The following is a 25,585-nucleotide window of genomic DNA, read 5'->3' on the forward strand; positions in this document are numbered from 1 at the left end:
TCATTAAATCTAAATGATACCCTTCTAATCTATCTGTGATAACTTTGATCCTTCATCACAGCCACAAAACATGGCAACACTATGACCAAGTCACTTATAAGTGTCTCCATGAACAACCTCACTCTCATAGTCATTGTAGGCTCCATTTCTTTGGCCCTTAGTTTTTGTATTTAAAGAGCAAACAAAGATCTCACACCTTTCTTTTCCTCACTTTTCAACCAAACCATATATAAATAAATAAATAAGTACACTAATTTGGTTGTGATTAGTGAATTGATGGCAGTCCAAAGAATTGCAATTGGGTCTCCTGGAGAGGCTGCTCAGCCTGATGCAATTAGAGCAGCATTTGCAGAATTCTTCTCATTGCTTATTTTTGTTTTTGCTGGTGATGGCTCTGGCATGGCTTATAGGATACACTCTAGACAACCCTCTTTTTAGTTTACAAATGTTTAGATTAATTTAGATGCACTGAAAGGGTCATCAACAAATGAAGTTAAGTGAAAAAGAAAAGTTATATTTGACAATTATTTCTTATAATAGATAGTTAAAAGAATAGTTTAGAATAATTTATACTTTATAGTTCAATTTTATACACTATTAATGTAATAATCTTACACACTAAGGTTCAATCAATTATAACCAGAATCTAGTCCACATTTAAGGCTAATTATTAGAAAAGGCAAAGTAGTTTAAGAATTTTAGGATTCTAGTGAAAATGTGAAATAAGTAACATTTTGGTTACTTTTTGGCAGATAAACTAACAAACAATGGACCAGCAACACCATCTGGCCTGGTAGCTGCATCATTGTCCCATGCATTTGGTCTTATTGCGGCTGTCTCTGTTGGTGCAAACGTTTCTGGTGACCATGTGAACCCTGTTACTTTTGGTAACTTCATTGGAGGAAACATAACCCTTTTGAGGAGCATTTTGTATTGGATTGCACAGTTGCTTGGTTCAGTTCTTGCTTGCATTCTTCTCAAGTTTGCTGCTGGAGGAATGGTAATAACCAATCATTCATGTTCATCTATCATGCACAAATACTTCAAATTTGAAGTTCTATCATTTGAAAAACTGAAGATAGAAATCAAAACTGTCCTTACCAATCACTTTTCTATGCTCATATCATTATAATAATGGTTTCTACATCAGTGATTAAGAATAGAGTATAAAATCAGACAATTTTTTTAAGTGATCATGTGACATTAGCAATTTAAATCTTGAATACTTATGATATATGCTTAATCTTGTATCTTTTGCTATTGTTTAAACAACTCCTTTCACTAGAAACATTCTCTTGTTACACTCATATTTTCAATACAAAGACTCTTACTTGTGCAACAAGCAATATACTAAGACACTGATTAGGACATTGCAGGAAACAACAGGTTTCTCATTATCCTCTAGTGTGTCAGAATGGAATGCATTGGTGTTTGAAATAGTGATGACATTTGGGTTAGTGTACACAGTTTATGGCACAGCAGTGGATCCAAAGAAAGGAAATGTGGGAATTGTAGCCCCAATTGCAATTGGATTCATTGTGGGTGCAAACATCTTAGTAGGTGATGCATTTGATGGTGCATTAATGAATCCAGCAGTGTCATTTGGTCCTGCTGTTGTTAATTGGTCATGGACTCATCATTGGGTGTATTGGGTTGGCCCCTCCATTGGTGCTGCCATTGCTGCCATTATGTATGATAATATCTTCATTGGTGATGGTCAGGAACCCCTTTCAAGCAGTGACTACTAGGGGAAACAATTCTTTTCTTTGTATTTACATAATGAGTAGTGAATAAAATTGATGTAACAGAGATTAACAAGGAAACCTTTTACTTTGTGAATGTGGATGTGCTTTATCAACTTAGCAATCTTTCTTTCATTCCAATTTATATTTATATTTGTACACAATATTCCTCGTTGTGACAAAATGCAAATGAAACTTAATACCCTGTAGTCCGACAATCAAATAAAATAAACACAGAAGAAAAGCACACAAAAATTAAACTTGGGCTTTCTTACCTGGCTGTTGATGGAATCTAAATATCAAGCAATAACATTAGTAGTAGTACACACAAAAACATTAAAGCAACTCCTCAATATCCGCATAATTATTTTACAATGAACCAACAAATTAAACAAACAACATCGTAATGAAACTACATATCCAAGGAATGATATTAAACGGGAGTCAAGACACACAGAAAAACAAAGGTCAAAGGATGCGAGGGTCGTTGCAATATCGAATCTGAGGCATTGCTCCTCCGTCTACCTTCCATCTACCATATTGTTGAACGTCAGTCAGATGTAGTACTTGAAGCTGTGGGAAGTCACCAGCTACGCAATTAACATCGCCAATTATGCCTCCGCGAAAGAGTTTCAAGGTTCGCAGGTTGGCTAGCTGTCCCAGGGTCTTTATCATTCTTGCATCCAGTGGAGGAAAGTATCCTATGGTAATCTTGGTAAGACTTGTAGGATACGCATCCCGATCTAATGGAAGCTTCGCAATGCCAAGTAGCTTTAGCGTTCGGAGTTTGTTTAGGCACCGCAAACTGTTCTCTAACAATTCTTTTTCTGGTGGCTCTGGCAGCTCTGTCACCTCTCGACACAAAGTTAATTTTGTCAAGTTGGGGAACATGCCCTTGCTTAGGACGCTTGCTGTTCTTGCATTAAGATAGATGCTACGCAGTGTTTGAAGATTCTTCACCTTTGTTTCTCCAATTTTCATCCTCGATATTGATGCTCCTACAGACAATTTTTCTGTTAATACGTAAACATCAATGTCTAAATACACATGCCTGAGTGACTTGAGCTTCCATATTTTGTTTGGTAGAGTAATAGGCTTTTCAATCCCTAAGTATAGGGTTTCTAGATTCGAAAGGTTGCATAGAGAAGCTAAAACATCATTTCCAATTCTTACAGAAGATGCTCTGACTTTCAAAAACCTTAGATGGATCAATGTCTTCAATCCACGAGGTGATAAACATAGCACCACTCTGTTCATGTCCAATACACGAGCCAACTTGAAGCCTTTCTTTATCTGTTTCCACCCTTCTGATTCATTCTCCCAGAAAGTGCTTTCACCAAACAGAAGCAGAGAGCGTGCAGATGATTGGTTATCTTCGGTTAGCCTCAGTTCTCCTCTATACTGGAGAGACATCCTACGAGAATTACACTTGATAGCATCCAAATTTGTGCACACTTCCATAAATTTATTTTCCCTACTCTCTGAAATGCATAGGTCACGAAGAAGATCATGGACTCGACATGTCTTCACACCCCCATCAGTCCTCCTACTTGCCACTTGCACCAAGCTCCGTTCCACCAGCTTATCTAAATACATGTCAGCAATATCTTCTACTTCTGGTGAATTTGATGGTCCAACTTCTTTTTTCTGAATGAACCCTTCAGCTATCCACAGTTGACACAATCTTCTCACATGGATTTCATAATCTTCAGGATACACTCCCAAATAAAGAAAGCATGGCTTTAATGCTTGGGGAAGGTCATCATAGCTAAGCTTCAAAATATTAGTCACAATTCGATATTCTTCCTCCTGAGCAAGATACCAAGAAACATGATTATTGATTTTAATCCATTCTCTTGGTGATCTCTCTTTTTTGGCAACCATACCTGCTAACACAATGATGGCAAGTGGCAAACCTTTACAGGCTTTAGTCATTTCTCTGCCAAGAGGTTCAAGTTCATGAGGACATTTTTCTTTGCAAAACACCTTCTTACAGAACAGTTCCCAACTTTGACTTTCATTGAGAAATGGAAGTTCGTAAGTAAAGGTTGCTCTTGTATAGTGAGAAATATCCTTCACACGTGTGGTTATCAATATTCTGCTACCATTGTTGTCATCAGGAAAGGCTCCTTGCAAATCATCCCACACTTGAGTATTCCAGATGTCATCTAAAACTACCAGGTATTTCTTTCCACTCATGCGTTCTCTGACCTTTCTTTTCATTTTTGCTTGATCGGTTAAATCTTTGTACTCCTCTGCAGGTAAATCCAAAAGCTTCAAAAGACTCATTAATAATTCTTGCGCTCTGTAGTCGTTGGACACAAAACCCCATACACAACAGCGAAACATGCTCTTGATCTTGTCGCCGTTGTAGATCTTTCGAGCAAGAGTGGTCTTTCCCAATCCACCCATGCCTAATATGCAAACAACTCTACGACTCCAATCTCCTCTTTCAAGTTGGCTAATCACCTCATTGGAGTCATGCACCAAGCCTACTACCTCCTCTTCTTCCACATCCCTCCTTCTCGCAATCAATGAATCTTCTGCAAGTTCTTTGTTTCCCATATGACTTTCAAAATCACCTTATTGGATGCCGTATTTGGACTTATTTTGATAGATCTCATCGATCCTTCTCTTGATGGTAGTAATCTGATCATTCACCTCATGGAGCATCATCACATGGTCTTTACTGTGGAAGCACTTGCTCAACATGTTTCTGCTTCCTTGCTTGTTGACATTGACAACATAGGTGTCTACCACGTCTTCAGCTTCGTATGCAACATCTCTGATCTGTTTCACCACTTCTCTCACCACCGGATCACCGCGCTTTTCCTCAGAACTCTTGATGAAAATGTTCATGAACATCAGTTCATCACATAGAGACCTGATTTGATCCTTCACGCCCGAAAGCAATGTTACTTCACTAACAAGCAACCGCAACAAGTTGTCCAGAACAAAGGTTACAACATTATCCATTTTGTGATTCTACGAGAAAATTTAAGAGATATTGTTGAGTCCGTGAAAGCAAGAAAGCAAGATCATCCAAGAGAATAAAAAAATAAAATAAATATAAATTCTATCAATATGAAATACTAGATAGAAACAAATATATATGTTGGGTCAACTATAATCAATAATCAATAATCAATCTCATTCAATTTCTTTTTCTTACTTGGCATGCATAAAATTATAAAAACAAATTAAATAAGATGATGAGAAAACATTTAGGAAAGGATTAGACAATAATACTATGAAATTAATAGCATATTATATCAAATTAAAAAGGAAAATAGACACGGTGATCTTTTTTTTCTTAAAACTAAATATTTGAGTAAATTAAACATATTTATTCTTTAAATTAAGGACAAAACAACCAAAAAAAACTATACAACAACTGTTTTAGAGCAAGTAATACCTATTTTATTGACGAAAAATGTTAAAAAAAAATTATAATTGGACAAAGCTAAGAGTTAAGAACATAAAAATTATAAGATAAAAAATGACCAAATCTAAGTAACTTTCAACACATATATTCGCATATTTAAACTTTTATTTAGATATCTTATTTAAAATCCGTAATAATATGGCTTATTTAAAATATAATTATATAACAATAATATTATTAACATATATATATATAAGGAGAATGTGCATTATCAGTCATACAAAGAAAATACAAGAGGACAAGTAAATGTATCTCTCACCTAGATTATTATTGATGAGGATCCGCATACAAAATCTTAAATGAACTTCAACAGGTGATGTTGTATTTAAATTCCAGTTAGGTGGTAGGTACAACCTAAGCAGAACAAATTAAAAAAAAAATTAAATAAGAATATATTCTCCTAATTTAAAATCTCATTCATATGCGTTAAGTGATGAGTGATCTTTCGTTTAAATAATTACTGTGACTAAAAATTTACGCTAAGAAAATTATTATTTGACATATTCTAAGAGGGAGGCCACTCAGATAAAGACGCCTAAAACGTCTTTTTTTAAAGATGTTTTTATGTTATGTTTTAATTCGTTTCTATATAATTTATTCGGTGTTCCTCATCACATATTATTAAATTCCTCAAAAGATTTTCTTTCCAAAAATAATAAAAAATATTTAATTTAGACTAAAACAAAAAAGATAATAGATTAACTATTAGATTTTTTTTAAAAGATTATTTACATAAAAAATATATCACATTCATAAATATATATATATATATATATATATAACAAGCTCTTAAATTTTTTATAAATAAAACAATAATTAATTTTTATTCGTATAATATATAAAATAATTACTATATTATTATTATATTATAGATTAAAATTTACTAATTTAAATTTTATTTTTATTTTTAATGTAAGTATTAGAAATAAATGAATTTTTCATAACAAGATGTAATGTAACAAAATATATATAATATTAATTAATTTTTAAAAAATTCTGAAAAGATTATTTTTCTAATAAAGTGTTATTAAAAAATTAACATTATAAAAATTAATTTCAACTAATATGATATAATAGGTTATTAAATATATTTAATACAAAACACATTGAATATAAATTTTTATTGAGTTTAAATTTTAAATAATTTTTAATTGAATTTCAAATATTTTTATTTTAAAGAGTTAGAATATTTTAACATCATTTTTTTCGTATCTTTTTAATTGAGTCTTTAATTTTTTAAATTATAAACCTTATTTATAATTAAGAGTAATGTTTTAACACCACCAATTAGTCACACATATAAAAATACAAAAACAATTCTATTGTCATAATTATAATCTAACTTTATAAGCAATACAATACAATAAAACTATATATAAGTAATATAACTAAATTTTATCTACATCTATAGTCACATTCATAAATAATATAATTAAATTATATTTATGTTTATAATTAAAATATAAATAAAAATACAAAAAAGTATCAGGAGAGTTAATTTTTTTCGTTCATAATTTTTTTTATTATTTTTGTTGTGAAAAGTTTAATTATTTTTTAAAAAAGATAATTGAATAACACAAAAAAACTTATTAAGAGTAATTTATTTATATATGATTAAAAAATAATTGAATAATTATATACGATAAAAAATTAATATTATTAAAAATTAAAATTAAAATTTATTTTAAAATTAAAAATAAAGTTTATTTAAAAATAAAATTAAAAATCATGTTTTTTTTTCCAAAATTTATCTATGAGGAATTCTATAAATATTTTATGATGAATAAAAATATTAAACTCGTACTAAAATTTATTCTAATAAAATTTATTTTTATTCTACTAAACGTCAAATAAACTATTGAAAAGAATTTTATTTCCTCCATTAGAGAAGAATAATAAACATCCATACTTCTATTATGTTATGACAATAATTTGGCCTGTTATTTTTTAATGTACATAATAATAATAATAATAATAATAATAATAATAATAATAATAATAATAATAATAAGTATTATATTTTAATTATATAGTATACATAAATATCTAATTTAATTTAATTTTTGTTTTTTCTATTTTTAAAATTAATTATATTTTAATTATATACCATTATTAATATAAATATAAATTTCACTAAAAATTTATTAATTTACTTGATCTATTTTATTGTTAGTATTGTGATTAAGGTTATTTGTTTTGATGTTAGTGTTAAAATCTACTGATATTATAGTTAGATGATAGGTTTTGTGAATTAATTATTTTTTTATTGTGTCAAAATAAGATACTATTGTAGTATTAAAATTTTATGATTTTTTTATATTAGTTATTTTAGAAGTTGAGACTTGATTCTTCATAAAATGTTAGTGAAGATATATATTTTAAATTTTAATTTTAAGTTTTTAACTATTTTATATTTACGTGAGACCGATTTTATCGGTTCAACCAATGATTTATCGGTTGAACCAATAGACCAGTAAACCAGTAGCTTGACCGGTTCGATCACTGGTTTGGTTCTAACAACTATGCTTCGATCTAATTTCAAAAATTTCGATTTACTCAATTTAGTCTCCCAACTTAATAGTTATGACTCACATTGGTTTCTAATCTTATTTTTATCACTATATCACAAAATCGTTAACGACATGCTGAGATGGACTAACGACTGTTACATTATACATTCTAGCGACTGTTTGATGTGACAATTAAAATTTTTTTTACCTTATTTTTTTCAACTAAACACTTAAAACCCTAATATGAGTCACGGGTACCTAAGTTAAAAAATCAAACTAAGTAAATTGAAACTTTAAAAATCAGATTAAAGCTCGAATATAACTTCAAAACAGAACTTTAACTTATGTAGCGATTAATTTAAATGAGAATAAAATAAATCAAAATTCAACATAATTTTATCAATGTTTTCAAATTCGAAATTTCTATACCAAAATTAACTAGGATTTTTCTTTAAATTAAAAATTTAATGAAATAGTGACTTTAATTATCTTAACCAATGTCCTAATTAATTACTTTTATGTTTTAAAAAAACTGTATATAAGAAGAAAATAATTAATTTGTCTACTTTAATAAATAGTTATTTTACTAAAATGAAAGAAACTATTTTTTTAGAATTTTTTAAGAACTAATTAATATTATATATATTTTGTTACACTACATTTTGTTATAAAAAATTTATTTATTTCTAATGCTTATATTAAAATAAAATTTAAATGAGTGAATCTTAATATATAATATAATAATAATATAGTAATTATTTTATATATTGTACGAATATAAATTAATTATTTTTTTATTTATAAAAATTTTAAGAGCTTGTTATATATATATATATATATATATATTTTTTTTTTTTTTGATGAATGTGATATATTTTTTATGTAAATAATCTTTTAAAAAAAATTAATAGTTAATTTATTACCTTTTTGGTTTTAGTCTAAATTAAGTACTTTTTATTATTTTTGGAAAGAAAATCTTTTGAGAAATTTAATAATATGTGTTGAAGAACACCAAATAAATTATACAAAAACTAATTAAAATATAACATGAAAACATCTTTAAAAAAATATATTTTAAGCGTCTTTATCTGAGTGACATTTTTCTAGGAGACAATAACATTAACTCATCATAATGTGTTTTATGATCGTTAAAGCGAGAAATTTATAGTTACTACAAGAATAAATGATATATAACATCACATTTTGCTATAAATAGCACTTGCTATAACTAACTACTAAAACCAGTAAACTAGCCAACTCCCACTCAGCACAATAACTAACTTACCACGTCAGCTTCTAACTAATTATTTACAAATGCTAATTGGCTAACTAACTAAAGAACTAATTATCTGATAAGTGATTAGCTCATGTAACAACATTATCTCATCAAATATTTTCTCAAAATCTCAAATAATAATAATAATAATAATAATAATAATAATAATAATAATAATAATTACCTGAATTATTGATAAGAAGATGCAAGCATAATTTGTAGCCAACCCCAAATAGCTGATGTATATATCGTTTATCTGCCATATATAACATGTTCAAAAGATAAATAACAAATTCGTACTTTAATTTCTATATGAGGTGTACATCACAATATCATTAAGTTATTTAAAGTTAGGAACCACGTTTAAAACGTCTTTTTTTTAAAATATTTTTTAGTAATTAAAATTTAATATATGTAATTAATTAAATCGTATTATTTTTGTTAAAATTAAATTAGATAAATTAATTTGGCTAAAAAATTAGTGAACTACACCTTGAACTGATCTAAATTAATTTTTTTATAAAAATTACTATAATATATCTATTATAAAAAATAATTAAAATACTCTTATTCTTATTATTATTATTATTATTATTATTATTATTATATATATATATATATATATATATATATATATTAAGAACTCTAAATACTAATTCTTTTCTTTTCTCTGCGCTGCGCTGTGTCATAGAATTAGAATTTATTAGGATTCTCAAATTTTAAAAAAATATATATAATAGAAGTATTTTAGTCATTTTCTATAATAAAGTTATTGTAGTCATTTTCTATTAAAAAAAATTAATTTAGATCGGTTTAAGATTTGGTTTACCGATTTTTCGGCCAAATTAATTTATCTGATCTAATTTTAATAAAAACAACACGATTTAATCGATTATATGTATTGAATGTTAATTACTAAAAAACATCTTTACAAAAAAAACGTTTTAAGCGTCTTTATCTCCCAATTAGTTATCATTCACTTTTTTTTTTTCTTTTCCGGCTCTGCAAAATTGAAAAGATGTCTAGTCTAATTCATCAGCACAGAAAAATAATTTCCCAGCCAAAGTGCGACAGATTTCATAAAATAATTAATAATGATTTTAATTTTCTCACTAAGAATATAAAGAAAATTTTGCTATAATTAACATACAATACTATTTTTTTATTTACTTAATATTGTTAATATTTCATTACGGTTGAAACACCAAACTATCTTCAACGAATAGTTAGTAATTGCTCTTCGCAATTTCATCAACTCGTTGTGTTTATGGCACACTATGAATGATATCAAATATTTGTTTAAAATTTAATCTTAAAAATACGTCTCTTTAAGTAGTAAATAACTGACTTAATGTACTATTTTATTATCTTATTTTGAGAAGAAAATAAAAATAAACATTACACAATCTATGTTAATAATATGTTTATATATGGTAGATATAATCATAAAAAAGTTATGTGGATAATAAATTAATTGTAATCATTTATAATATTTTTCAATAACAAGTATAAAATAATAATTTAGAAATAGTAATATGTCATTTAATATAAATACGAAATAGAAGAAAGGCAGAGCATTCATGAAAATTAGGAGGTGGAACTATAGAGTAAAACAAACATAATTAAATGTTTAGGAGTGAATAGAAAATAATCAACCCAAAATAATTTAAAGTTAGTTATTTTATTTTGTATTTCTTAATTATTATTTATTTTATTTTTTATTCTTTAATTTAATTATCCTTCAAATAATTGAGTAATATATTAAGATAATACTTAAATTGATCTTTGAAAATATACATGTGCTTTAATCCGATTCTCAAAATTTCAATTTACACAATTTAATCTTTTAACTGGATATTAATGACTCAAATTAGTTCTTGATCATATTTTCGGTATAGAACTGTTAACGACGTGTTGAAATAGAAACGGAGGGTTTTAAATGTTTTGTGGAAAGAAAATTGAGGTAAAAAAAAATTTAATTACTATTTCAAATAGCTGTTAGAAAATTTAGCAGATAATTGTCCGTCAGTATGATGTTGATAGTTCTGTGACAAAAATAAAGCCAGAAACCAACGTGGGTCACAAATACTAAATTAGGAAATCAAATTGTCGAAGCTTTGAAAATCAAATTGAAACAAAAGTATAATTTTAAAAGCCAATTTAATAGATATTACATGCATGAAGTTACATATATTAAGTTAAATAAAATAATTTTATGTCTTTAGTATTACTCTAACTAAATTGACCAGTAGTTTATTTCAATAACACACAACTTACGTTGATTTGGAAAGATGTTCCTTTCTCAAGAGAGCTCCTACTTAACAAGTATTATAAGTTTGCAACAACAAATAAATTAGGCACTTCAATTCATGCATGCTATGCTATGCTATGTAAGAAATTATAGAGCAAACACCCTAAAGTTGAAAGAGTGTACCTTAAATATTATTCATTCAATATGGTTTGATAAATTTCTTTGCTATGTGGAGAAGTTGAAATAGTAGTGAGTGGGTGATTGGGAAGCACCAGGCACAGCAATTAGCAACTGTGAAATGGAAAGGTTACCATGCATGGACCATGATCTCTAAATGAATGCCATAATTAATTAAGGTGCCTTAAGTAATCATAATTAGCAAATCCGTGTATCTATGTGTTTGTCACAAGCATCTATTCTTGCCGTCATCACAACGTTTGTGCAAGTATACATGGAACCAAGCTAAGTATCAAACTAAAGCCATTGCCTAATAATAAAATGGGGTAGCAATAATTAATATCTACTAATGGTGGTTAACACATACAAGAAAGGAATTAATTTAAATCTAAAAAACCAAAGCTTCAATTCTCAAAAGTTAGTTAACCATCTTATTATCTTAATTAGTTTGGTTGATGATGATGGAGGTGAGTAATATATTATTGTATCTTATATAGAGTCATCTTTATAGACAAAAGTTCAATACAATATATATAAACGAAAATATTTGGTAACAAAAAAAATTAATCAAAATTAGTGAAAACTTGAATTAATGAATATTAAATAAGTTTTGGTTTTTTTTTTTTCTCTGTCTCCTTAGCATTAATTCTTGCCATGAGATATTTGTGGAAGAAAGAAAGATATTTGTCTCCCTAACATTAAATAACTCCTTTCACTAAAAACATTCTCTTGTTACATTCATATTTTCAATACAAAGACTCTTACTTGTGCAACAAGCAATATACTAAGACTCTGATTAGGACATTGCAGAAAACAACAGGTTTCTCATTATCCTCTGGTGTGTCAGTATGGAATGCATTAGTGTTTGAAATAGTGATGATATTTGGGTTAGTGTACACAGTTTATGGCACAGGTGTGGATCCAAAGAAAGGAAATGTGGGGATTGTAGCCCCAATTGCAATTGGATACGTTGTGGGTGCAAACATCTTAGTAGGTGGTGCATTTGATGGTGCATCAATGAATCCAGCAGCGTCATTTGGTCCTGCTGTTGTTAATTGGTCATGGACTCATCATTGGCTGTATTGGGTTGGCCCCTTCATTGGTGGTGCCATTGCTGCCAATATGTATGATAATATCTTCATTGGTGATGATGGTCAGGAACCCCTTTCAAGCAGTGACTACCAGGGGAAACAATTCTTTTCTTTATGTTAGTCTTTGTATTTACATAATGAGTAGTGAATAAAATTGTAGTTTTAGGTACTATTTTGATGTAATAGAGATTAACAAGGAAACCTTTTACTTTGTGAATGTGGATGTGCTTTATCAACTTAGCAATCTTTCTTTTATTCCAATTTATATTTATATTTGTACACAATATTCGTCATTGTAACAAAATGCAAATGAAACTTAATACCCTGTAGTCTGACAATCAAATATAATAAACACAGAAGAAAAGCACACAAAAATTAAACTTGGGCTGCCTTACCTGGCAGTTAAAGGAATCTAAAGATCAAGCAACTCCACAAAAACATTAAAGCAACTCCTCAATATCCGCATAATTATTTTACAATGAACCAATAAATTAAACACACAACATCGTAATGAAACTACATATCCAAGGAAAGATATATTAAACGGTAATCAAGACACAAAGAAAAACAAAGGTCGAATGTTGATGAGATATAACTTCATCACTCTTAGTCATGGATGTGAGGGTTAATGCAATATCGAATATGAGGCATTGCTCCTTCTTCTACTTTCCACCTGCCAGCCAGTTGAACGTCACTCAGATGTAGTACCTGAAGCTGTGGGAAGTCACCAGCTACGCAATTAACATCGCCATTTATGCTTCCGCCAACGAGTTTCAAGGTTCGCAGGTTGGCTAGCTGTCCCAGGGTCTTTATTATTCCTGCATCCAGTTTACCAAAGTATCCTATGGTAATCTTGGTAAGACTTATAGGATACGCATTCGGATCTAATGGAAGCTTCGCGATGCAAAGTAGCTTTAGCCTTCGGAGTTTGTTTAGGCACATCAAACTGTTCTCTAAGTATTCTTTTTCTGGCTCTAGCAGCTTTGTCGGCTCTCTACGCAAAGTTAATTTTGTCAAGTTGGGGAACATGCCCTTGTTTAGGACGCTTGCTGTTCTTGCATTAAGATAGATGTTATTCAGTGTTTGAAGATTCTCCACCTTTGTTTCTCCAATTTTCATCTCCGACATTGATGCTCCTTTAGACCATATTTGTAATCTCTTCGCCCTTTGTCTGATTATCCTCGGCATTGATTCTTTTCGAGTCCATTCTCTTAATATGATATTATCAAAGTTTAAATACACATGCCTGAGTGACTTGAGCTTCCATATTTTGTTTGGTAGAGTAACTTCGTCTCTAAGCCATAAGTATAGCGTTTCTAGACTTGAAAGGTTGCATAGAGAAGCTAAAACATCATTTCCAATTCTTCTAGAAGATGCTGTAACTTTCAAAAACCTTAGATGGATCAATGTCTTCAAACCACGAGGTGATAAACCTAGCACCACTTGGTTCATGTCCAATACACGAGCCAAGTTGAAGCCATTCCTTATCTGTTTCCACCCTTGTGATTCACGTTCCCAACGAGTCTCTTCACCAAAAAAGAGTAGAGAGCGTGCAAGCCATTTGTCACCTGTGGTTGGTAAGCATTCTCCTTTATACTGGAGAGACACTCTACGGGAATCGCTTCTATTGGCATCCAACTCCTCGCATACTTCCATAAATTTGTTTTCTTTGCTCTCGGAAATGCAAATCTCGCGAAGAAGAGGATGGACTCTACATGTCTTCACACCCTCATCACTCCTCTTACTTGCCACTTGCACCAGGCTCCGTTCCACAAGATTATCTAAATACATGTCGGCGATATCTTCTACTTCTTGTGAATTTGATGGTCCAGCTTCTGTTGCCTGAATGAAACCTTCAGATATCCACAGTTGACACAATGTTCTCGCTGGTATTTCATAATCTTCAGGATACACTCCCAAATAAAGAAAGCATGGCTTCAATGTTCGAGGAAGGGAATCATAGCTAAGCTTCAGAATATCGGTCACAATTCGATAGTCCTCGTGAGCATGATACCAAGAAATATGATTCTGGATTCTATTCCATTCTCTAAGTGACCTCTCTTTTTTTGCAACCATACCTGTAAACACAACAATGGCAAGTGGCAAACCTTTACAGGCTTTAGCCATTTTTTTTCCAGCAGGTTCAAGTTCTAGAGGACATCCTGCTTTGCCAAACACCTTGTAACAGAACAGTTCCCAACTTTGAGTTTCATCGAGGAATGAGAGTCTGTAAGTAAAGGTTGCATTTGTATAGCGAGAAATATTCTCCATACGGGTGGTTATCAATATTCTACTACCATTGTTGTCATGAGGAAAAGCTTCATGCAACTCGTCCCACACTTGAGTATACCAGATATCGTCTAGGACTACCAGGTATTTCTTTCCACTCATGGATTCTCTGATTTTTCTTTTCATTTGCTCTGGATTGGTTAAATATTTGTACTCCTCTTCTGGTAGATCCAAAAGCTTCAAAATGCTCATTAACAGCTCTTGAGCGCTGTAATAATTTGACACAAAACCCCACACACAATACGGGAACATGCTCTTGATCTTGTCGTTGTTGTAGATCTTTCGAGCAAGAGTGGTCTTTCCCAAACCACCCATGCCTAATATGCAAACAACTTCACGACTCAAATCTCCTCCCTCGAGTTGTCTAATCACCTCATCGGAGTCACGCACCATGCCTACTACCTCCTCTTCTTCCACATCCCTCCTCCTCGCAATCAATGAGTCTTTTGCAAATTCTTTGTTTCTTTGTTGAATGCCATATATAAACATGTTTTCATTGATCTTTTCACGGATCTCAAGGATACTGCTCAAGATGGCTTCAAACTTGTCATTCACCTCAGGAAGCATAATCACATGGTTTTTTCGGTGGAAGAAGTACTTCACCAACATGTTTCTGCCTCTTTGCTTGTTAGCATTGACAACATAAGTATCTACCATGTCTTCAGCTTTGTGTGCCACATCTCTGATCTTGTTCACTACTTCTCTCACAGACTCATTGTCGCGCATTCCCTTTGTACTCTTCATGAAAACGTTCATGAACTCCAGTTGTTTGCATAGGTACCTGATTTGATCGTTCACTCCCGAAAGTGATATCAATTCATTAGCAAGCAGCCCTGACAAGTTCTCCAAGGCAATAGTAACAACACTGTCCCCCATCTTCCTACAAGAAAAAGGAATTTTTAGTGTTAAGCATGAACTGAAGGTCATACATGAGGTAGGGAATTATGATATTGATGCAACGGAAACACATAACATAAATACATACACATATATATAATCTGATCTGATCTACCACTATAGCTAATCGCATCTATTCAACACAATGTATTATATTTTTCATGCATTATGAGAGCAATACATACGTACGTACACTACTAGAATACTAGATCAGTGATAAAATTATGAAAGAATAAAAAAAAGATAAAAAATATTGTACTTTATATTTTTTGATTGATTGAATTGATTGAGTTGTAAATTATAAATGTAAAACTAAATATATATAAAGCATTGGTCGATGAAAGATAAAAACAAATAAAGATGAGATAAGAATAAATAAAAATAAGATAAAGATAAGATAAGATAAAATAATAAATACTAAAATTGTAACTGAATTTATGTATTTTATTGGGTTGAATTTGTGGATCACAAAACTTCTTTATTATTGTCATAGATTAAGGTGAAAGAGTAATTTAATAATTACAACACGTAGAAGCTAGATTTAGACATCACCTTTATTTTGTCAGATTTCAGAAAATGGAGTTGTGGTTCACCGATGATGGAGGTTGGAAGTGTTCTGCGTGAAGACTTGTTCGTTCTTATATGCCTAGCTATTATATATAGATCAGTTTTTTTAACACTTGACAGAATTTAGTGTGATTCTCACCTTTAATTTTATAAGTGGAATTAAAAATAAATAAAAGAAAAAATAATAAATTGTTAGTACATCCTCTAAAAAATAATTTATTTTTATATCTTTTAAATTAAAAATTAACTTTTATCCTTTTTTTAGTAGATAAACACCATTTTTTCGGCACCGTATTCATTACACTTTTCGAGTTTTTAATTATAAATTATTATAGGTTTATTTATTTGTTTTTAATTATAGCTTTCCACCCGTTTGATTTAGTATTCCAATAAGTCTCTTCACCAAAACGGAACAGAGCGTGCATGCAACTTGTTGTGTTTGGTTGGCAAGAATTGTCCGCGATACTGGAGAGACATTCTACAGGCATTGCACTTATTAGTATCCAACTCGGTGCACACTTCCATAAACTTATTTTCTCTACTTTCAGAAATGCAGAGATCGCGGAGAAGATCATGGACTCTACATGTTTTGACACCACTATCACACCTCCTATTTGCCACTTGCACCAAACTTCGTTCTACAAGCTTATCTAAATACAAGTCAGCAATATTTTCTAGTTCAGGTGAATTTGATGTTCCAACTTTTTTTTCCCTGAATGAACCCTTCAACTATCCACAGTTGGCACAATGTTCTCACAGGAATTTCATAATCTTCAGGATACACCCCCCAAATGAAAATAAAAATGATACCTTTCTAATCTATCTGTGATAACTTTGATTCTTCATCACAGCCACAAAACATGGAAACACTATGACCAAGTCAATTATAAGTGTCTCTATGAACCACCTCAGTCTCATAGTCATTGTAGGCTCCATGCTTTCATAATACATCATAGTCTTACTGACCATTTCTTTGGCCCTTAGTTTTTGTATTTAAAGAGCAAACAAAAATCTCACACCTTTCTTTTCCTCACTTGTCAACCAAACCATATATAAATAAATAAATAAAGTAAATAAGCACAATAATTTGGTTGTGATTAGTGAATTGATGGCAGTCCAAAGAATTGCAATTGGGTCTCCTGGAGAGGCTGCTCAGCCTGATGCAATTAGAGCAGCATTTGCAGAATTCTTCTCATTGCTTATTTTTGTTTTTGCTGGTGAAGTCTCTGGCATGGCTTATAGTATCCACTCTATAGTCTATACAACCCCCTTTTTAAGATTAGTTTAGAATAATTTATACTTTATAGTTCAATTTTATACACTATTAATGTAATACTCTTACACACTAAGGTTCAATCAATTATAACCAGAATCTAGTCCACATTTAAGGCTAATAATTAGAAAAGACAAGGTAGTTTGAGAATTTTAGGATACTAGTGAAAATGTGAAAAAAGTAACATTATGGTTACTTTTTGGCAGATAAACTTACAAACAATGGACCAGCAATACCATCTGGTCTGATAGCTGCATCATTGTCCCATGCATTTGGTCTTATTGTGGCTGTCTCTGTTGGTGCAAACATTTCTGGTGACCATGTGAACCCTGCTGTTACTTTTGGTGCCTTCATTGGAGGAAACATAACCCTTTTGAGGAGCATTTTGTATTGGTTTGCACAGTTGCTTGGTTCGGTTCTTGCTTGCATTCATCTCAGGTCTGCTACTGGAGGAATGGTAATAACCAATCATTCATGTTCATCTATCATGCACAAATACTTTAAAATTGGTGATGAACTCCTTTTATAATAGTATCTGATACTAGTAATCATATAATACTTCTGCATTCATATTTTATGTGTATGACATATCTAGTTTAAGAGATATATACTATCTTGAAGCCCTATTGTTTGAGAAACCGAAAGCAGAAATCAAAATTGTCCTTACCAATCACTTTTTCCCCCCTAATCATATCAATTGGCCCCTTCATTGGTGATGATGGTCAGGAACCCCTTTCAAGCAGTGACTACTAGGGGAAACAATTCTTTTCTTTGTATTTACATAATGAGTAGTGAATAAAATTGTAGTTTTAGGTTCTATTTTGATGTAATAGAGATTAACAAGGAAACCTTTTACTTTGTGAATGTGGATGTGCTTTATCAACTTAGCAATCTTTCTTTCATTCCAATTTATATTTATATTTGTACACAATATTTTACTCAGTTAAGACCCTATCAACATGTGCTGTGCCTTTTTCTTTAAGCCTAAGTTTCTGAAACATCAGATTATTCCAGGGAAGAGAACAATGTTGATGATGATATGTTCAACAATTTACCAAATTAAATTTTGAGCCACATAGTTAATTTTATGCTATGAGCCTGCATTAGAGACCAGCTTGCTTTCTAGAAGGTGGAGAACCTAAAGCACTACTTAATAGACATTATACTACTGATATCATTGGTATTTTTGCTGAATTTTTAACTAGTTGTAAGGAGCTTCATCCATTCAAATACCTTAAACGAGTTTCAATTTCATTTTGCTAAGGACAATGTTGTCTTAGCAGCTATTGCAAATAATAGTAGTCTCCTTTTGGATTTCACCCCTTGGAAAAAAGATATTCAAATTCAGTATGAAATGCATTTGAATCGCAACAATCAACACCTCATGAATAATTACAATTCATTTCACTCCACTTTCATAGTCAAGACTCTCCTCTTGAAATCAGTGAGTCAAGCTTGGAGTAGTAGTACACACAAAAACATTAAAGCAACTCCTCGCATAATTATTTTACAATGAACCAACAAATTAAACACAGAACATCTTAATGAAACTACATATCCAAGGAAAGAGACACAAAAAAAACAAAGGTCGAATGTTGATGATGAATATAACCTCATCACTCTTAGTCAAGGATGTGAGGGGGGTTGCAATATCGAATCTGAGGCATTGCTCCTTCCTCGACTTTCCACCTGCCATCCAGTTGAACGTCCCTCACATGTAGTACTTGAAGCTGTGGGAAGTCACCAGCTACGCAATTAACATCGCCATCTATGGTTCCGTCAACGAGTTTCAAGATTTGCAGGTTGGCTAGCTGTCCCAGGGTCTTTATCATTCTTGCATCCAGCTGAGCAAAGGATATGGTAATCTTGGTAAGACTTGTAGGATACGCATTCGGATCTAATGGAAGCTTCGCGATGCCAAGTAGCTTTAGCGTTCGGAGTTTGTTTAGGCACTGCAAACTGTTCTCTAAGAATTCTTTTTCTGGCAGCTCTATCGCCCCAAACAAAGTTAATTTGGTCAAGTTGGGGAACATGCCCTTGTTTAGGACGCTTGCTGTTCTTGCATTAAGAAAGATTGCATGCAGTGTTTGAAGATTCTCCACCTTTGTTTCTCCGATTTTCATCCTTGACATTGATGCTGGCGCTAAACATACGTATATATGCCTGAGTGACTTGAGTTTCCATATTTTGTTTGGTAGAGTAATAGACTCTTGAATCCATAAGTATAGCGTTTCTAGATTCCAAAGGTTGCATATAGAAGCTAAAACATCATCTCCAATTCTTCTAGAAGATGCTGTAACTTTCAAAAACCTTAGATGGATCAATGTCGTCAATCCACGAGGTGATAAACATAGCCTCACTTGGTTCATGTCCAATACACGAGCCAACTTGAAGCCATTCCACATCTGTTTCCACCCTTCTGATTCATTCTCCCAGAAAGTGCTTTCACCAAACAGAAGCAGAGAGCGTGCAGATGATTGGTTATCTTCGGTTAGCCTCAGTTCTCCTCTATACTGGAGAGACATCCTACGAGAATTACACTTGATAGCATCCAAATTTGTGCACACTTCCATAAATTTATTTTCCCTACTCTCTGAAATGCATAGGTCACGAAGAAGATCATGGACTCGACATGTCTTCACACCCCCATCAGTCCTCCTACTTGCCACTTGCACCAAGCTCCGTTCCACCAGCTTATCTAAATACATGTCAGCAATATCTTCTACTTCTGGTGAATTTGATGGTCCAACTTCTTTTTTCTGAATGAACCCTTCAGCTATCCACAGTTGACACAATCTTCTCACATGGATTTCATAATCTTCAGGATACACTCCCAAATAAAGAAAGCATGGCTTTAATGCTTGGGGAAGGTCATCATAGCTAAGCTTCAGAATATTGGTCACAATTCGATATTCTTCCTCCTGAGCAAGATACCAAGAAACATGATTCTTGATTTTAAGCCATTCTCTTGGTGACCTCTCTTTTTTGGCAACCATACCTGCCAACACAACGATGGCAAGTGGCAAACCTTTACAGGCTTTAGCCATTTCTCTACCAAGAACTTCAAGTTCGTGAGGACATTTTTCTTTGCAAAACACCTTTTTACAGAACAGTTCCCAACTTTGACTTTCATTAAGAAATGGAAGTTCGTAAGTAAAGGTTGCTCTTGTATAGTGAGAAATATCCTTCACACGTGTGGTTATCAATATTCTGCTACCATTGTTGTCATCGGGAAAGGCTCCTTGCAAATCATTCCACACTTGAGTTTCCCAGATGTCATCTAGGACTACCAGGTATTTCTTTCCACTCATGCGTTCTCTGACCTTTCTTTTCATTTTTGCTTGATCAGTTAAATCTTTATACTCCTCTGCAGGTAAATTCAAAAGCTTCAAAAGACTCATTAATAATTCTTGAGCTCTGTAATTGTAGGACACAAAACACCACACACAACACGGGAACATGCTCTTGATCTTGTCGTTGTTGTAGATCTTTCGAGCAAGAGTGGTCTTTCCCAAACCACCCATGCCTGTTATGCAAACAACTCTATGACTCGAATCTCCTCCCTCAAGTTGGCTAATCACCTCATCGGAATCATACACCAGACCTACTACCTCCTCTTCTTCCACATCCCTCCTTCTCGCAATCAACGAGTCTTCTGCAAATTCTTTGTTTCCCGCATGACTTTCAAAATCATCTTGTTGAATGCCATATTTGGACTTGTTTTGATAGATCTCATCGATTCTTCTCTTGATGGTGGTGATCTGATCATTCACCTCATGGAGCATCATCACATGGCCTTTGCTGTGGAAGCACTTGCTCAACATATTTCTGCTTCTTTGTTTATTGGCATTAACGACATAGGTGTCTACCACGTCTTCAGCTTGATATGCTGCATCTTTGATCTGGTTCACCACTTCTTTCACCAATGGATCGTTGCGTTTTCCCTCAGAATTCTTGATGAAAATGTCCATAAACTTCAGTTCATCGCATAGGGACCTGACTTGATCCTTCACACCCGATAGTAACGTCACTTCACTAACAAGCAACCGCGACAAGTTGTCCAAAGCAAAGCTAACAACACTGTCCACCATTTTGCAGTCCTATGGAGAAATTAAAAAGATATTTTGAGTGTTAAGCAAGCGCAAAAGCAAGATCATCCATGAGATAGAAACAAACATATATATGCTGGGTTAAATTTCATTTTTCTTACTTGACATGCATCACAGAACATTTAATAATGTTATTAAATTTATGGTATATTATATGAAATCAGAAAGATAGACACTATCATTTTTTTCTTGTGAAGAACTCTTTAGTTGAGAATTGAGAAATTTTAAAATTACAATTGTGCTACATTGATGTTCACTTGTTTGAGTCTTTTATCTTGTTTTTATAATAAAATTCAGTTTAAATTTTTTAAAAATAATGATAATTCTTATCAAGAGAATAAATTAGCACGTATGAACTCTTTTGTATTTTTTAGAATTTATTTAGTTAATATTAACCTTTTTTTATAAGAGTTAATAGTCAAAATCGTCCCTAAAAGATACCTGATCTTTATTTTGGTTTTCGAAAGACAAAATTAATCGAAATCGTCCTGAAAGATACACGACTTGGTCGCGTTAGTCCTTCCGTCAGTTGGATGATGACGTGGTGGGTTAATGCCACGTGTCACGAGATGATTGGTTGATATGTCACTTGACATGTAAAAAAGTTATTTATAATTAAAATAGTTCTTGAAAGTTCAGACGTAAGTCATTTTCATTCCTAAAATTTTAAAAATTAATCAAATTAGTCCTTATATAATTTTTTTATTTTTTTTAATAATATTAAATTTGAAATATTTTTTTATACTTCTAATTTTAATAGAAATATAATTGACAAACAAAAAATTAGTAATTGTATCTTTTCTTCTTAAAAGTTTTTTTAATAAAATTATCTCTCTCCTTTAATTCTTCTTAAAATCTCTCTTATTCGTTTCTATTTTAAAACCTTTTTTTTACATTATTACATTTTGCTGGAATATATATATACTCAAAATTGAAATGTATGTATTTGTTAACCTAAACAAAGTTATATGCTCAAAATCAAAATTTATGTATGTTAACCTAAACAAAGTTATACCACTATTTTTTTTCTACTATATCTTTTTTTTTTCATTACGGTATTATTTACATATAGGATGTAATGGTAGTGATATTAAAAGAAAAATGATATAATCTATCTCAAACATATGAAACATACAAAAATTTATTATGATTTTTGCACGTAGTACGCTTAAGAATCAACTCGTTTAGCATATATAATAATAATAATAATTAAGCAATAAATTTTCAATATTTTGTAAGTTTGAAATTGAAGCAAAATTTGTTGATCTTCTTGAATTTTGATTTTTAATATCACTACCATTACATCCTATATGTAAGTAATACCGTAATAAAAAAAAGATATAGTAAAAAAAATAGTGGTATAACTTTGTTTAGGTTAACATACATAAATTTTGATTTTGAGCATATAACTTTGTTTAGATTAGCAAATACATATATTTTAATTAATTAATTATATATATATATATATATATTTGTTCCAACAAAATGTAATAATGTAAGAAAAATGTTTTAGAATAGAAAAGAATAAGAGAGATTTTGAGAAGAATTAAAAGAGAGATAATTTTATTGAAAAAATTTTTAAGAAGAAAATATATCATTACTAATTTTTTATTTGTCAATTATATTTCTATTAAAATTAGTAGTATCAAAAAATATTTTAAATTTAATATTATCAAGAAAAAATAAAATATATATATATAAGAACTAATTTGAATTTTTAAAATTTTAAAGATGAAAATAATTTACATCTAAAATTTCAATGATTATTTTTATTATAAATAACTTTTTTATATGTTAAGTGACACATGGCACCACGTGTCACTGATCTGACACGTGGCACTGATCTGACATGTCAACCAATCATCTTGTGACACATGGTATTAACCCACCACGTTATCATGCCACATGGTACTTAACGTGATACGTCATCATCCAATTGATAGAAGGACTAACGTTACTAAATCGTATATTTTTTGGGAACAATTTTAATTAATTTTATCTTTCAAAGATCAAAATAAAGATTAGAGTAGCTTTCAAAATTGACTATTAACTCCTTTTTATAATCTATCGTCATTAAAAAATATTATGTCATTAAAAACAAAATCTTTCGTGGCACAATAAAATGAAAGTAAATGTCTAAAAATAATGGTGGAACTATTTAAAATTTTTTTAATACATATAAGTATAATATTTGGAGGTTATAGTAGAAGCCATAACTTTTTTTTAATGTATTAGTTTCCTTATTTTGTACTTTTTAATTATTATTAAAATAAATGAATAATTTTAAATATATAATTATAAATATTATATATAAAATTATAAATATTAAATTAAATAAAATAACTTTATATTATTGATTTATTATCTTTCTCACATTACTCTATTATAAATAGATAAATAGATCATATGCATGCTACATTATTCATTATCATTGTTATTAATTATCAATGAGTGTTAGGGCTATCAAATTTTATGATTTATAATCATTAATTAATTATTATTGATATTTTTAATAATGTGAAATTTTATTCAATAATATAAAATTACTCATCACTTTTTTTTTACCGACTAATTATTGACCAAATTTTAATATTATTATTATTTCATGAAACAGATATATGTATATATTGAGAATCTGGCAGTGACACAGAGAATATAAAAGAAATAAATGTGTCTCACCTTGATTAAAAAATCTAAAATCAACTTCAACAGCAGGTGGTGTGCCAAGAGGCAAGAGATTATTCCTGTGATCCTATTAGGCAGTTAGAACCTACACAGAACAAGTGGGGGAGAAAAAAAAAAGGTTAAATAAGTGCGTAAAGATTCTGTTAATATAATTTAATTGATTAAAATTTATATGTATTTATTTTTATTTAAAGTTGATAATTTTTAATTATTAATTTTATATTAAAATATCTACATGTGAATTTAACTCGATTTATAATTTTTATTGAGATGCATTGAATTATCTTTCATCAATGTTGTTTAAATAATCTCTTCCTCGCTCATCAATTTCTTTAGAATCTAACAGTGTGTATGTAGTACTCGCTCAATCATTAAAAATAAGTCATGCTAGATAATAAATTAATGGTAACGATTTATATATTTTTAATAATGAGTATATATGAATAAATTAGAAATGATATAATATGTTATTTAAAATATAAATAAAAAATAGAAGAAATAATGTACTGTAAACAAAGATTCATTAATTAGGGGGTGGAACCGTGGAACTATAGGCTAAAATCAAAGGAGCCGTAGATTTCATATACCAAGGAAGTGAAGCTAAAATAAAGATAATTATATTGGTGAATCTATATATAGTTTATTCGGTAACATAAATTAAACTTACATTGACTTGAAAAGATGTTCCTTTGTATATAAGAGCTCCTACCAAAGCAACAATGCCATGATGATGTGTGCAACAACAAATTAAATAACTTAATTAATCCAATGTGTGAAAGAACAAACATTCACTAGATAGACAACCGAAATTAGAAGGGGAAAAATCACTAATTAAATGATGTTAAGTATTCATAACCGTGCCCTAAAGTTGAGATAATGTACCTTAATAAATATTATCCAAGCAATATAATAATTTGATAAATTCCTTTGCTTCCTTTGTGGAAAAAGTTGAAATAGGATCGGTTTGGGTAGTAGCTAGATTGAGCAGCACCAGCCACACCAAAGTGAGGAAATTATATAATAAAAAGCAAGTATATATAGTAAATTAAATAATTGCCATAAGGTGCCTTAAGTCATATATAGTCCAAAGAATCTCTGGGCTTTGAGCAATGCATGCGTTTGTCACAATATAAAGTAATAAATAAATAAAGGGCCAAAAGATAGATACATAAGCATCTTATTCTTGCCGTATGAACATTTGTGCAAGTATATGTATATATATGTAAGCAAGCTAAGTATCAAATATAATTGAAGTTATTCCGATCCCTAAAAT

General features: G+C 30.7%; 6 protein-coding genes across 7 annotated transcripts; 3 read left to right on the forward strand and 3 right to left on the reverse strand.

The window, feature by feature from the left end:
- Positions 1 to 274: 274 nt before the first annotated feature.
- Positions 275 to 1,861, forward strand: LOC112798142 (aquaporin TIP1-3-like). The gene is made up of 3 exons (XM_025841328.3): positions 275 to 409; positions 753 to 1,000; positions 1,377 to 1,861. The coding sequence occupies exons 1-3, from the start codon at positions 277 to 279 to the stop codon at positions 1,746 to 1,748; spliced, it is 753 nt and encodes a 250-aa protein (XP_025697113.1). The 5' UTR covers positions 275 to 276; the 3' UTR covers positions 1,749 to 1,861.
- Positions 1,862 to 1,993: 132 nt separating this feature from the next.
- LOC112795475 (disease resistance protein RPP13-like) lies at positions 1,994 to 11,587 on the reverse strand. The gene is made up of 4 exons (XM_072215620.1): positions 11,408 to 11,587; positions 9,158 to 9,229; positions 5,447 to 5,541; positions 1,994 to 4,727 (listed from the first exon to the last, which is right to left on the reverse strand). Exon 4 carries the CDS (start codon positions 4,305 to 4,307, stop codon positions 2,211 to 2,213), a length of 2,097 nt encoding a protein of 698 aa, XP_072071721.1. The 5' UTR covers positions 4,308 to 4,727; positions 5,447 to 5,541; positions 9,158 to 9,229; positions 11,408 to 11,587; the 3' UTR covers positions 1,994 to 2,210.
- A 690-nt stretch (positions 11,588 to 12,277) lies between these two features.
- LOC112798141 (aquaporin TIP1-3-like) lies at positions 12,278 to 12,613 on the forward strand. The gene has a single exon (XM_025841327.3). The coding sequence runs from the start codon at positions 12,278 to 12,280 to the stop codon at positions 12,611 to 12,613; it is 336 nt and encodes a 111-aa protein (XP_025697112.3).
- A 485-nt stretch (positions 12,614 to 13,098) lies between these two features.
- On the reverse strand, positions 13,099 to 15,657 carry LOC112795476 (putative disease resistance RPP13-like protein 3). Its single transcript, XM_025837406.1, has one exon. It carries the CDS (start codon positions 15,655 to 15,657, stop codon positions 13,099 to 13,101), a length of 2,559 nt encoding a protein of 852 aa, XP_025693191.1.
- Positions 15,658 to 17,353: 1,696 nt separating this feature from the next.
- On the forward strand, positions 17,354 to 19,034 carry LOC112794509 (aquaporin TIP1-3-like). The gene is made up of 3 exons (XM_025836508.3): positions 17,354 to 17,486; positions 17,725 to 17,956; positions 18,734 to 19,034. Exons 1-3 carry the CDS (start codon positions 17,354 to 17,356, stop codon positions 19,032 to 19,034), a joined length of 666 nt encoding a protein of 221 aa, XP_025692293.2.
- On the reverse strand, positions 18,842 to 25,331 carry LOC112795477 (disease resistance protein RPP13-like). Of its 2 annotated transcripts, XM_025837407.3 has the most exons (4): positions 25,195 to 25,331; positions 24,980 to 25,017; positions 24,307 to 24,397; positions 18,842 to 21,618 (listed from the first exon to the last, which is right to left on the reverse strand). In XM_025837407.3, exon 4 carries the CDS (start codon positions 21,607 to 21,609, stop codon positions 19,141 to 19,143), a length of 2,469 nt encoding a protein of 822 aa, XP_025693192.1. In that variant the 5' UTR covers positions 21,610 to 21,618; positions 24,307 to 24,397; positions 24,980 to 25,017; positions 25,195 to 25,331; the 3' UTR covers positions 18,842 to 19,140. The 2 variants fall into 2 exon arrangements, with proteins under 2 accessions (XP_025693192.1, XP_072071722.1); XM_072215621.1 differs by lacking the exon at positions 25,195 to 25,331 and having other exon boundaries at positions 24,980 to 25,104.
- Between the last annotated feature and the right edge of the window lie 254 nt (positions 25,332 to 25,585).

Source organism: Arachis hypogaea, chromosome 14 (assembly GCF_003086295.3).
Source record: "Arachis hypogaea cultivar Tifrunner chromosome 14, arahy.Tifrunner.gnm2.J5K5, whole genome shotgun sequence".
NCBI classification, from domain to species: domain Eukaryota; kingdom Viridiplantae; phylum Streptophyta; class Magnoliopsida; order Fabales; family Fabaceae; genus Arachis; species Arachis hypogaea.

What these genes read in the sequence shown, in the direction of transcription:
- LOC112798142 (XM_025841328.3), top strand. Translation starts at nt 277, where the DNA reads ATGGCAGTCCAAAGAATTGCAATTGGGTCTCCTGGAGAGGCTGCTCAG. An exon ending in TGGCTCTGGCATGGCTTATA is followed by an intron (nt 410 to 752) that starts GGATACACTCTA and finishes ACTTTTTGGCAG; the next exon opens with ATAAACTAACAAACAATGGA. An exon ending in AGTTTGCTGCTGGAGGAATG is followed by an intron (nt 1,001 to 1,376) that starts GTAATAACCAAT and finishes AGGACATTGCAG; the next exon opens with GAAACAACAGGTTTCTCATT.
- LOC112795475 (XM_072215620.1), bottom strand. Translation starts at nt 4,307, where the DNA reads ATGGGAAACAAAGAACTTGCAGAAGATTCATTGATTGCGAGAAGGAGG.
- LOC112798141 (XM_025841327.3), top strand. Translation starts at nt 12,278, where the DNA reads ATGATATTTGGGTTAGTGTACACAGTTTATGGCACAGGTGTGGATCCA.
- LOC112795476 (XM_025837406.1), bottom strand. Translation starts at nt 15,657, where the DNA reads ATGGGGGACAGTGTTGTTACTATTGCCTTGGAGAACTTGTCAGGGCTG.
- LOC112794509 (XM_025836508.3), top strand. Translation starts at nt 17,354, where the DNA reads ATGGCAGTCCAAAGAATTGCAATTGGGTCTCCTGGAGAGGCTGCTCAG. An exon ending in AGTCTCTGGCATGGCTTATA is followed by an intron (nt 17,487 to 17,724) that starts GTATCCACTCTA and finishes ACTTTTTGGCAG; the next exon opens with ATAAACTTACAAACAATGGA. An exon ending in CTTGCTTGCATTCATCTCAG is followed by an intron (nt 17,957 to 18,733) that starts GTCTGCTACTGG and finishes AGTTGTAAGGAG; the next exon opens with CTTCATCCATTCAAATACCT.
- LOC112795477 (XM_025837407.3), bottom strand. Translation starts at nt 21,609, where the DNA reads ATGGTGGACAGTGTTGTTAGCTTTGCTTTGGACAACTTGTCGCGGTTG.